At 53.9% G+C, this 12,171-nt stretch overlaps 5 protein-coding genes across 5 annotated transcripts; 3 read left to right on the top strand and 2 right to left on the bottom strand.

Annotated features, from left to right (window-relative positions):
- Positions 1-364: 364 nt before the first annotated feature.
- On the top strand, positions 365-700 carry N656DRAFT_793904 (uncharacterized protein; the record flags this gene model as incomplete). The annotated part of the gene is made up of 1 exon (XM_064817212.1): positions 365-700. The coding sequence occupies one exon, from the start codon at positions 365-367 to the stop codon at positions 698-700; it is 336 nt and encodes a 111-aa protein (XP_064674995.1).
- Positions 701-2,639: 1,939 nt separating this feature from the next.
- Positions 2,640-3,752, top strand: N656DRAFT_35916 (uncharacterized protein). Its single transcript, XM_064809370.1, has one exon. The coding sequence runs from the start codon at positions 2,704-2,706 to the stop codon at positions 3,571-3,573; it is 870 nt and encodes a 289-aa protein (XP_064674994.1). The 5' UTR covers positions 2,640-2,703; the 3' UTR covers positions 3,574-3,752.
- Positions 3,753-5,331: 1,579 nt separating this feature from the next.
- On the bottom strand, positions 5,332-7,368 carry N656DRAFT_35910 (A/B/D/E cyclin). The gene is made up of 4 exons (XM_064809369.1): positions 7,315-7,368; positions 7,203-7,256; positions 5,908-7,128; positions 5,332-5,849 (listed from the first exon to the last, which is right to left on the bottom strand). The coding sequence occupies exons 2-4, from the start codon at positions 7,206-7,208 to the stop codon at positions 5,448-5,450; spliced, it is 1,629 nt and encodes a 542-aa protein (XP_064674993.1). The 5' UTR covers positions 7,209-7,256; positions 7,315-7,368; the 3' UTR covers positions 5,332-5,447.
- Positions 7,369-8,588: 1,220 nt separating this feature from the next.
- On the top strand, positions 8,589-9,821 carry N656DRAFT_764644 (ribosomal protein L2; the record flags this gene model as incomplete). The annotated part of the gene is made up of 2 exons (XM_064813346.1): positions 8,589-9,555; positions 9,634-9,821. The coding sequence occupies 2 exons, from the start codon at positions 8,589-8,591 to the stop codon at positions 9,819-9,821; spliced, it is 1,155 nt and encodes a 384-aa protein (XP_064674992.1).
- A 1,283-nt stretch (positions 9,822-11,104) lies between these two features.
- Positions 11,105-12,154, bottom strand: N656DRAFT_786176 (PR-1-like protein; the record flags this gene model as incomplete). Its single annotated transcript, XM_064816499.1, has 3 exons — positions 11,105-11,175; positions 11,232-11,548; positions 11,601-12,154. The coding sequence occupies 3 exons, from the start codon at positions 12,152-12,154 to the stop codon at positions 11,105-11,107; spliced, it is 942 nt and encodes a 313-aa protein (XP_064674991.1).
- Positions 12,155-12,171: the final 17 nt, after the last annotated feature.

Below are 12,171 nucleotides of genomic sequence, written 5' to 3'. Positions count from 1 at the left end.
GCGAGCTTTTTGGCACCCGGGCTTACTTAAGGTGCACTCACACCCGTCTCGGCATCCACTGATCGGCTTCCTGTTCGTTCCCCCCAGCCTTCAAGCTCGGCCTGCAAACCCGGTGCTGGTGCTGACGCCGCCATAGAAGCGCAACTTGATCTCTGCTAGGCTCAGATCGTCCTGTCTTTCCACGATACCGAGCCTGTCGCTTCGTCAACCTGTCCTTCGCTCACTTCAGACCGGTTCACCTAAACCCACAAATCACTTCTTCTCTTCTCAGGCTGTGCCTCGCCCTTTATAAAGAAAAGACTCGTTTAGTCATACGATATTAGACATATCCACGCTCAAGCAAGCATATATACCCACGACAAATATGCACTCTCCACGCTTCCAGTCCATCACGGCCCGCTTCTCGCCGCAGAAGCTGCGCACCTCGTTCCGGAGGTCGTCTTCGGCGTCGTCAGCATCCTCGAGGGCCAGCAGCGGCGGATGCCGCAGCGAGAGGGCGGATTCGTTCGCGTCGCAGTACTCGCAGACGAGCTCGCCCATCAGCACCATCAACAGCATTGTGCTCCGTCACCAAAAGTCGACGAGGCTGGAGTCGGCCGACGAGGACGACCTCGACCTGTCTCTGCACAGCAGCATCCTGGAGCCGAGGCCCGCGGCTACCTTTTGTAGCCTTGAGGAGCGCATGACCTCGTTTCTCTAAGTCGAGACGACACTCTGGACTTGGGGTTATGGGTGATGTCGGCTGTCGACTACCCTGGTTGAGGGTCCTTCAAGAAACAAACATTTTACATTTTAATTCTTCTTATTCTTCCCGAGGCGGATTGCAGGGTCATGATTCAGGCCGCGGGCGAAGGGTTATTATCCGGTGGTTTTCGGTACACGGCGTTTGCGGGACCGGCTTTGAGGTGTCTGGGGTTTCGGAACGCAAGAAATTCAATGAAGCATGCGGTAATGACACCTCTTTTACCCAAACTTGAGATATCTCAGTACCTTATGTAGCTAGCACAAAGAAGACAGTTGTTCTGGCTCAATTCGAGGCACGGGTCTTGATGGCTGTGAATAGACTGGCGCGTGCTAATCAAGACATCCCCTTCATGGATACACAAAGAGGCAGCGATACTGCATGAGGTGTATGCACTTGCATGTGTTATGCATACTTGTGCCTTACATTACAGGCTATTGCAGTATGTGGTGTTACCTTTGGGCACACTCTGAGTACCTCAGCTGTCGGTTGAACGTACATACCTTACAAAGCACCGCACCGGCACTTATTTAGACTAATCGGACTTTAGTCTCCCACTCATACCGACGGCTCGGAATCATAGCACCGACGTCCAACGGTCCAGCAGTCCAACCTCTCAGCCTTGCCAGTTGCCACAAAGGGACATGTGTCGATATTGTCGTGGCCCATTTCGCCAAGCCACGTCACTTGAAAGCTGAAAGCCCTGTTTGTTGATTCGACATGATAACCGTGTGTGACGCAGGCAAAGCCGCAACATGGCCAGCTGTGTGGACACAACGGTCGACAGAACAAGGGACTTTCAGTCGGCGCATATACGTGAGAAGCACATGCTGATATAATCTTCATCTGTTCTCTGTCGGGCACCGAAATGGACCAAACACGCACGCACGCACGCACATGGCTTGTTAGTAGCGCGGGAGCTCAGGCCGCTAGCACGCACAGCAATTCGATGCCCGTTGTTAGCCGGAGTTGGCCTTGTCTTTGCTGCTCTTAAGGTTTAAAGCAAAGAGGCCAGCCCGGCCATGGTCAACCTTTCGCCTTGCTCCTCCCTGTAACCTCCTACTCGTACAGGACTCTGGGGCATGACACCTGCCTCAACCGCCCTCTGTCCATCTCCAGCCAAACTCTCAGTCAGAAATTATGGAAACCAACAATGACGACGACGAGAATGGGGCCAAGCACAAAGTTGCCGGCCCACAGTTTTCCGGCCTCCTGTCACCGGCACTACCTCATCTCACCCGGCGACATCGACCTCCATGCCGCGACCCTCGGCAGGCGTTGATGGTGGTGAAGAAGCTCGGGGTGGGGCGACTTGGACATGAGCAGAGAAAACGGCTGCCGAGAGTCCATCTCTTGAGAGGTAAGAGATTACCGGGGTTATCAACGTTGGTCGGCTGGGACAGGTGTCTAAGAGAGACTGTGAGTCTGGGGCACTTGGCGGGATCAAGCATATTTCCCTTGGTGTGTCCAGATCTCACCGTCCATTGTTTCCCTTCAAAGCACTCTCTAGCTGTTCTGTGTTTGTGGTAGCAGGTCTTGTGCTACTGCTCAGTACTTCTCCGTGTTCTCCAATGTTGGGTGAATGACTTACATAGGGCTTTGTTGGCACTCTTTCGTCCCAAAGTTTGACGAAGCAGCGAATCTGTTCCAGTGAACACCCAGGCTTGATGGAAGTCATCGAGGGTTTTGCATAAACACTCAAAAGCGATGCGTGCTTGCTCGGCGCCGGCGTGACCCCTATTTAAACCTCACCCCGTTTTCTTCTTGCCGCCTCAACTCAAACAAACCTACATCAACCTGCCGAGCTCTCGTACCTCTTTTTTTTCGCTTTACTTTCACTCAGCTCAGGAATCCTATTTTCTACTCGGTTGTGAAATTGTTGGGAACTACGAGCCAGCAAGCCAACAACGAGCTAACAGGTCAGAATCACAGCCCTCACCACTGTCGCCTCGACAGCACAAATGCTCTCTTTCATATCTTTCCCCAAGTTGCTAAGAGGATCACCCAATCACACGCTCTCCAACCGCATTCTGCGGGAGAAGGAATACCAGCCGGGGACGATGGAGGGGTTGGTGGCGCTGCGAAACCGCCCGTCCTCGCCGGTTGGAACCAGGGGACCTCGTCCGCGAGAAGAGCCTTGCTCATTTCGCACTAGGTTGACTGACGGTGATTCTGACATCTTTTTTGACAGCACCGATAAGCTGGACGCTGAGAATATCAAGTTTGACGACGCCCAGTGCATCGCGGTCGGTCGGTCAGTTCAAATGTCGACGATGGCATCACATGACGAGAGAACCAGTGTCGCCAAACCGCTTAACGCTCGTTTATACATCGTCCCGGAGCCCGTTCGTCACTCTTTCAACAGTGACGACGCCACTCTCAGGGCGGAGGAGGAAGCTGCCGACGGCGACGGCGACGACGACATGATGGAAAGCATGAACATGCCCTTCTGGCACGCGCCCAAGCGCCAGCCAAAGAGGCAGCATCTCAGCGATACCAAAAACACGAGCCATGACAACCTACCCGTGATGGACGACGACATGTCCATCATCTCCGACATCTCCCTCATCCCGACCTACTTCCCCAGCGACATCCAGCAGCAGCGGAAAAGGTTACGCCGCGCCCTCCTCTTCAAGCACCTCATCGTCGCCAAGGCCAGGGCCGCCCGCCAGACCATGCGCCAGATCAAGCGTTCCTGCCGGGACGCAGTAGGCAATGTCTTTGTTGTCGACTCCTCTTCCTCCAACGTCATGGGCGGTACCACTACTACAACAACGAGGGCATTTCAACATCAGCCGACACGATGCATTGCTGTTGGCGCCGGGTTTTGAGGGATTACAAAGGGGACGGAGGTGGCGGGAGGAACCAACAATAATCACATGCGCATAACTGCCAGCAGCCCACAACCTTTTCTTCATGTATTTGATGTTTCTGGCGTCACATGTAATAATCACACCCTGCACCATACGACTCAAGTTTGGCATTGGCAGTCGGCTGTTTGACCATTTCCTACTTCATAATACCTCCGCTTTCATGCTGTCTCATCGAAGGGATCGGCCAGGGGGCTACGTGTATAACGGATCTGCTGCTACCGTGGAAGGAGTCGGGAGGCTGGATTCTTGGAGTCTGGAGTCGAGATCCGGAGGTTGATTGGATGAGAAACGCACGTCAGGTCTGTATAAGTCTGACTACCCCGTGCACTCATCACCCCAATGGTTTTGTTGTTTGCTTGCTATGGTCCAGCCCGAAGCAGACCAAGCCAAACATTCCATTACCAGGGGTTGAGAATGGTATCGCGATGAGGACTGGGTCTGGGACGTGATGGAGGGGAAAACGGTAAAGGGGAAAATCTCTGTAAATATTTGAAAGAATTGCCCAACATGAAGACGCCCCAGCCATGGATCACTCAAGTCAGGCTCACGACCAGCATTAGGACAGCATTTTGCTGTCATGTACATACAGTGGATAATAAACAAACAAAGTCAAGACAAGCCCCAATACTGTATGTACAACAGAGATACCTATGTAATGTTCAGGTAAGTATGGAACCATGAGACAGGACAGAATATAGACCAAAGCCAACCGTCTCCGGGGAAGGAATCCTCTGGGTTTGTGCCTCCCTTTCGTCGTCTTTGCTCGCCTACACACGTACACACATACACCACATGTGGGCCTCCGAATCATGCTTATAGACGGATCACCTACAACATCATGAGGGCGCAGATGAGGCCAAAAACTGGCTCGTTGGCTCTGGACGGGACCAAGAGAAACTGATGGCGGAGGAGGCTGAAGGACGCAGGGGTCCCGGTATGTATAGATTGATCATAATTGAACAGCTTAAAGACTCACAGGTCTGTTAACAACTCCATACCCAAGTGGCTTGACCTTGCCATCGCGACGTGAATGTCTTCATGTCCATTTCTCCATCCACAGCCTTCATGAATGATCCTTTTGCCTTGGGAAACAATACCCAAGTCAATGGTCAGCAGTCCACGTGCTTGCTTGTACATGAGCAAGCACGCTGCAATCCACTGAGCCAGCCAGGACAAAGCGTGACAGAACAATGCGATGCTTTCCCATTCCGATGCCTAAATACCGCTAGACACTCATAGACCGACAATGGTAGTATGTACAACTCTGCTGAGGCCGCCTTCGTCCGTCCTCTCCCAGGAAAGGACAGACCAACAGACAGACAGCCACAATAGCAGATTCTACTCCGACAAGTTTTTGCTCTCTCGCCCCCCCAGACCCTCCCGTTTCCCAATGCCTCCCACAATTGCCCCCAGCAAACCATCCCATATTAATGCAATAACAAAGCAGCGGTTCCCACCCAAAGGCGCCCCCAGCTGCGGGACAGCGGCATCAGAGCCCAAAGAAGGAGCGCTTGCGAAAGCCCTCGAGAAAGCGAAATGCCCAACATGGGGGGTCATGAAAAGTACATCCGCCCAAACACCGACCCATCTCTGCCTGTAGACACCTAGCGCCCGCCGTGATAGCTCAAAGCAATGGGGGATAAGATGAAAAGCCACGAGAAAAAGAACCAACAAAAACCCGACAGTTCCCAGACACCTGGTATCGACGCCATGGACGCTCCCTAACCCTCAGAGGATATGCTTTGTCGAAGATGAAGATGCTGAGAAAGAATTTGGCCTAGTCTCCGAGATGGAGACAGGATGCATCGTTATTGGGTAATCATCAGGTGTCGTCAAGGCGGCGAATCCAACCACACACTGTGTATCCTGACACAAAGACTAGAGGTGTGGCGCTCCGTATGTAATGTGTCGTAACAAGTGCAGGATCCTCTATTGTGATGAGATATCGTCGAGGGAGAGGTCAACATCGGTGATGTTGTACAACTGTGCATTCTTCTTTGCCCATTGACGTGCCATGATGGACGCTGCATGCGACCGTTAGAATGTCTGGCATGAAAAGGCACTGACCATATGATGGAGGATGAGTAGCACTTACCTTTCAAGAACTTTTTGCTGGCATACTTCTTGAAGAAGGCTTCGTGGATGATGGGACGGGCCAGGTAGTCAACCATCAACTCAAAGACTGGGGTGATCTCCTCCTCCGTGTACCCAGCATAGTACTCAAGGGTCTCGTCCTGCATCGAGACTTAGTGCAAAGTCAAACAAGCTGTACCGGGTCAAAGATTCCCTTACCCATTCACCGCGACCAAGAATCATCCGCGCAAGGTACATAGCCGCGGCGGCAACGTGGCTTGGGCGGTAGGCCATGAGGCGGTGGTCCAAGAGGCTAATCTCCATCAAGTACTTCCCCATGGTACGCGACTGGATGTCATAGTTGTCCGCCTTGGAGATGCGGCGGAGGAAATTCATGGGGTTCGGGTAGCTGAGATCGTAATTTAGAGTGGCCAAAATGAATCGCTCAGCACTCAGTATCTCAGCCTCGCTGAAGCCATCATCGGCAATGTGACGGAAATTTGCAATATGGGGGGAGAGAACCTCCTCATACTTGGAGGCGATGAACATGGCTGTGATGCCGACGAGCTGCAGACGATCCAGCTGAACGACCTTTTCAGAGAGAAAGCGATCGACAATGTTGACAGCAAGGAACAGCGTCTCCGGAAGAAGATGGAATCGGGTATGGACCTCAACGAGCCAATCAATCAGGATGCCCCGAGTCTTCCACTCAAGGTCGTCCTGGTGCGACATGTACTGAGGGTTGGGCACTGAAGTGCATTCAAGGTCCCGGAGATACTCGAAGATATCATTGGCATATTCGGCAACCATGAGGGGGTCATCAAGGTCTTCGGATTCCAGAGCCTTGATGTTGTCGGACAGGGGACGCTCAGTAGGGTAATTGAACTCGGGTGCTGGGACAACTTCATCGCGGGAAGGCTCGTCAGCCTTGGTCTCCTTGGCCTCAGCTGAGGCCTTAGGCTTGATGTCGGCACCGAGCCTGTGGACCTTCTTGCGAATGGGCTCGCCGTCCTCAGGCGTGTCTTCTTTGACCGAAGTGGTGACAGCTGAAGCTGAGACCTTACGCTTCTGTCCAACAGAGCCGGGGTTCGAACGCTTCGTCTCCACTTTCTTGTTGACTTCCTTGGATGTTAGGGCCTGCCGGGTGGTGGCTCTCTTCTGAATCGGGTGGGTGGCCTTGGAGACCAGACCAGGCTTGGTGAGCGGCTTCTTGCCGCCGTCTACAGCCTCAACTTTGGTAACATTGCTGACATCGTCAAGAGCGGCGCGTCTCCGCGTCGGGTTGGCATTGGCAACGGTCTTTTTTGACTGAAGAGCCTTGGAGGGCATCGCGAGCTCGTCAACATTCAGGTTGGCAGCCGACTTTGCGCGGGTAACACGCGTCGGAACATTGAGGTTCTCGTCATTTTCGTTCGTTGCCGAACGCAAAGCTCTTGTTTTCTGTAAGTCGCGTCAGAATCGTCTAGGTTCCGACCACAAGTCGCGTCAAGCATATCTTGGGCGGCGGCACCTACCGGCATTGTACCTCTCTAATGGGTAGCAAGAGCACAAACGAATGTTTGGCAAAACTATAGCACGTTAGCCTTGGGTACCGGGTTGACGGATCGAGGTGCTTAGCCAGATTACATCTCCCTCAACCGAACCTCGGGCGGGAAGGTGAGGAATATGAACGAGCTGCGCTTACCAATGATTCGCGGAACTAAGAGACGACGCGAACTATGTCGTGTTTCTCCGGATGGGACTGCTGAAATTGAATGCCGAAATTCGGGACCTGATGCCGAACGATGTCAATTGTTGGGAGTTAAAGGCTCGAGCCGTGACGCGTTATTTGACCATGCAGAATCCAGTGATCGTGATAACAACCCCGTGCTGACAATTGAGGATGCCGATACTGGGGGACGGTGTTGTGCTTGAGGGCGTGGTGCTCTGGACAAAGGATTGCTGGTGTGCGTGGGAGCTCTCTTGTTTTTATGAAGTGATGGTGGAGGTTGATGGAGCTCGAGGGTTTCGCGAGTGAAGTAAGAAGACGTGTGGGACTTACCAGGTCTCAAAATCAGTCGCGCTGGGCTGGCAACAAGTACCTGGTACTAGTCAACGCTAGCGTGCTAGGCGCTGTAGCAACCTGAGTTAACGTTGCTGGGAAATTTGCGCGTTCACAACAACACAATCTGGAGAAGGTGTTGCGTGAAGTATTCTTGAATGCTTAAGCACCTGTAGAAATGTGCTGGAAGAAATCAGGATCGGTCAATCTCTGTTTACTAAAGTGGTGGAAGAGCAGAGTTGTGGATGGCAGGAGGTCGAGGTTGTGTTTTTGAAGCAGGTCAGAGGTACAGTCAAGTAGGTGGAGGTACTTTGAACGAGCAGGCACGCGCGACTGAGACTGCCCCACACGAGTCGTACCGTGCCTTCATCCCGGCACCCACAGTCAACAGTAGCAACCGCGGGGCAACGGCTCGTTTGATTGGCGCATAGCCGGGTGAGCCGTCATGAACCCCTGGCTCCAGAACAACCGCGTTTTTCACGCGCTGGTGTGGAGCTCAGCGAGATTGTGGCACCGTGCTCTGAGGCCCAGCCCCAATTCACCAGCCACACCTGTAAGGTACGTACTGGAGCTCAACATCTGCTGGTGCACGGAGCAAGCCGGCTTTGAGGCATGTTCAGAGCAAATTTCCCGAGTCGCAAAACTCCAAAGGTTGGCGGGCAACAGACCGAATTACAGTCGATCCACGGCCACCGCGAGCCCTGCCGACGCCCAACACAGCCAGTCGGCCGATTGATGCTCTTGAAAAGTTAGCCGGACATCAGTATTGCTTCAATGTCCCGGTGTTGACGTCTCGTCGGTACTTGTTTTCCCTCGGTTCCAGTTGAGCTTTATGCTCCTATAGGGACCGTCTTTCACCATGTTGCAACCACGGCTCCGGCCTCTGTTCGCCGGGACCGTTTCGCTCTGTCAGAGTGTCCCTCGCCTCGGCATTACAAGAAGCTATGCGACCACGCAGGTGCAAAGCAATAGCAATGCTAAAGACCCGTCCGCTGACGACACCCCCATCTTCGGCGCGCCGTCGACCGAGATCGAGCAGGTCATGATGCGGACCTACAAACCACGGACGCCCGGCACACGGCATCTCAAACGGCCCATCAACGACCACTTGTGGAAGGGTAGGCCGTATCTGCCGCTGACCATCCCCAAGAAGGGCCAGGGGAAAGGCGGCAGAAACAACAGCGGCCGCATCACCGTCCGGCATCGTGGTGGTGGCGCCAAGCGGAGGATCCGTACCGTCGACTTCCACCGTTGGGCGCCCGGGCCGCACCTCGTCGAGCGCATCGAGTACGACCCTGGCCGGAGCGCCCACATCGCCCTGGTGACGGAGCAAGCAACGGGCAAGAAGAGCTACATCTTGGCGCCCGAGGGTATGCGGGCTGGGGACGTGGTGCAGAGCTACCGGTCCGGCATCCCGCAGGAGCTGCTCGACAGCATGGGTGGTGTCGTGGATCCCGGCATTCTGGCGGCACGGACGGCCTGGAGAGGCAACTGCCTGCCGATGCACATGATTCCCGTCGGCACCGTCATCTTCAACGTCGGGTCCCGGCCAGACGGCCCTGCCGTGTTCTGCCGCAGTGCGGGAACCTACGCAACCGTGGTGGCCAAGGAGGAAGAGACGCGCGAGGACGGTATCAAGGTCATGACGGGCAAATTCGTCACTGTGCGGTTGCAAAGCGGTGAAATCCGCAAGGTCAGCAAAGATGCCTGTGCAACCATTGGTGTCGCCAGCAATATCATGCATCAACACAGGCAGCTGGGCAAGGCCGGAAGAAGCCGGTGGCTGAACATCCGGCCCACCGTGAGAGGTGTCGCCATGAATGCGAGTACGTCGACTTTCCCTCTATACTCCTGCCCATGCCCATTTATAGCCCGTCGGCTCGGCCGCTGACTATAGTACCTAGATGACCATCCCCACGGTGGTGGCCGTGGCAAATCAAAGGGTAACCGGCATCCCGTCAGCCCTTGGGGTCAGCCGGCGAAGGGTGGCTTCAAAACCCGCAAGAAGAGCAACGTCAACAAATGGGTCGTCACCCCCCGTGTCCGGAACATGGGCAAGCGGAGGTCCAAGATCACCGCTTCCAAAGAATGATGAAATACATACCGGCCTAGGGGCAAAGGGACTAATCCGTCTTGTACATTATGTAGACCAGCAAATCTTGATGTTCTGGGGCAACAGGTTCCGCTGAGTAGGCCTGGCGCCCGGTATCTTAGTACTGTGGTTGAGGTTCATTCGTACCCAAATCGTGCTGCAAAAGCACACCCCGCACTAACAATTGCCAAGTCCAACACTGACGGACAAAGGTCTGGTCCTAGCAGAACATAGTGCGAGAGCTATATGTGAACACCTTGGTTCGAGGCCCTTGTTGAATGAGCCGGTAATGCTTCATGGCATCCGAAGGGGAATTGAAGTGAGAGACTCCGCAACGACAAGGTTGGAATGTCGTCCCGAAGAGTCAAGCGTCTGCGCTGCTGATTTACATGTGTATTCAATGCTTCCAGTGTTCTGCCGGTTTTGGCATTTGTGAGATTGTCCTTGAGCAAGGCAAGGCAGTGAAAACGGGCCTCACAGGGCTGATGATTCCTACTAATTAAAAGAAGACTTCTGGTTGGGGACATTGCATGTCCTCCCTAGAGAATGGTCAGGCCTGGCATTGTCCTTATCATTACCATTGGCGTTAGGATGGGCATGTCACCACGTCATTGAAAGTAGTTCATCTGGTCATCGTTTTATTCCTTTTCATTGCATTCGTCACAGTCAAGTCCAAGTATGCTGTAAAACCAGACATGAAGATCTTCTCAGGCTTGCGCGTTTTCCTCGGAGCAAAATATCGAGGATATAACGGGCCAGGTGGGCTCGATTCCGCCATGGAAACTTGCTCGAGCTCCTGAGAGCTGGGGGACGGAGCATCTGAAGATAATGATATCTGTACAAGTAATGGCTGTTCAGGTAAATCAACAAACGGGCCGCGGACAGAGCCAAGGGATCTGTCCGCGCCAACGAATCGAAGGTGATCTGAGTGTCCTGTAGTCCGTCATGATATCCTAGTGTAACTTTTGCTGAACCCCTGAACCTCATGTTGTTGTCGGGAGGAGAATGTGCCGCCGCCCGCAATGCTGTCAAATTTCAAGGACATAGCAGCTGGACAACAAAGATTTGATATTGTTTCCTTGATGCCATGGATGACGTGGAAAGTGTTACCCGCACGGGACGGAGAGGGAAAAACGAAGCGAACAGAACTCGATCTCAGCGAGCAAAACTGGCTGTGTACAAGTATATACACACAAGAAGCGAAATTTGATGGCAGCCGTTGTGACTGACATTTTTCATCGTCTTAGCAGCGATGATAGCTCCTTAGGCTTAAGGTTTTGCGATCAGGCAGCGAAGATGCTCGCTTGTCCCACTGGCGGCAAAACATTCTGCCCGTATGCGCCGCCCATGTTGCCTGAATCAACGTTAGCAAGATTGGCTACAAGGATGAGTGAGAGCCGTGGTGCATACCAGCAGGGTAGTAGTTGCAGACAGTGTACCAAGCCCCCATAGTTGAGTACAGGGTACCCGCTGGGCAGAAGGCTGTTGCGCAGCCCACTTGCTGGGTGCTCTTCCAGACAAGCTGAGAGTAATGACCCCAAGCATGAAAGTTGCTCATATCGGGGGTCGCCTTGCCGTAATCACTTGCCGGGAAGAGGTTGATTTCGCCGTTGTACCACATGTCGCTGGCCGATTGGGCCACCATCTTTGCGGCGCCGACGGCCTCGGGATTCCCAGTGGATCCCCACATGGCAAGATTCTGGCCGTAGCCACCTCCGCCGATGCTCCTTTTGGACTGTCAGTGTTGCCTAAGTTCGAGTCTATGGAGTGAGCACTTACGTGTCGTGCGCAAAGACACATCTCTCAGCAAGAGTCTTCGCATATTCGGCGTGCTTGTCGCTCCATGTGAGGGGCCCGACGTCGGAGTGGTTGGCTCGATGAACGTTGTGATAGTACAGTGCCGTGCTTTGGTAGTCTGACGGCTGGGCAGCTTCGGGCTGCGTGGTGGAAACTGGCACGGTGACCTCGGACGTTGGCTCAACAGGAGCCACCGACTCAACAACCGGAGTTGACTCGATAACTACCTCCGTAGTTTCGGGAGTCGGCTCGGGAGTGGGCTGAACAACGGGCTCAGGGATAGATGTAGTGGAGGTGACGGGAGGTGGGGGTGGAGGGGCTACGGGCGTGCTGCTCGTAACCTCAGAGGTAGTCGTCGACGGCCTCGGGCGACGGTTAGGACGATGGAACACTGTGGCGGTCTCACCCTCGGTCACCGTGACTGTCACCCACTCAACCACAACATCCGTCTTGACGTAAAGGCGTCGGTCCTGGAGAATGGGGCTAGCAATGGCCAGGGCAGCGCCGCAGGCGGCGAGGAACGCCGACGACTTCATTTTCGAGAGCAGTTCAA

Source organism: Canariomyces notabilis, assembly GCF_033297395.1.
Source record: "Canariomyces notabilis strain CBS 508.74 unplaced genomic scaffold N656scaffold_1, whole genome shotgun sequence".
NCBI classification, from domain to species: domain Eukaryota; kingdom Fungi; phylum Ascomycota; class Sordariomycetes; order Sordariales; family Chaetomiaceae; genus Canariomyces; species Canariomyces notabilis.
This window is presented reverse-complemented; position numbering and strand designations above follow the sequence as displayed.

Bases quoted from the DNA above. Each gene is read 5' to 3' on its own strand.
- N656DRAFT_35916 (XM_064809370.1), top strand. From the start codon at position 2,704: ATGCTCTCTTTCATATCTTTCCCCAAGTTGCTAAGAGGATCACCCAAT.
- N656DRAFT_35910 (XM_064809369.1), bottom strand. The intron at 5,850-5,907 runs GTAAGGGAATCT...GTCTCGATGCAG, and splicing joins TTCTTGGTCGCGGTGAATGG to GACGAGACCCTTGAGTACTA.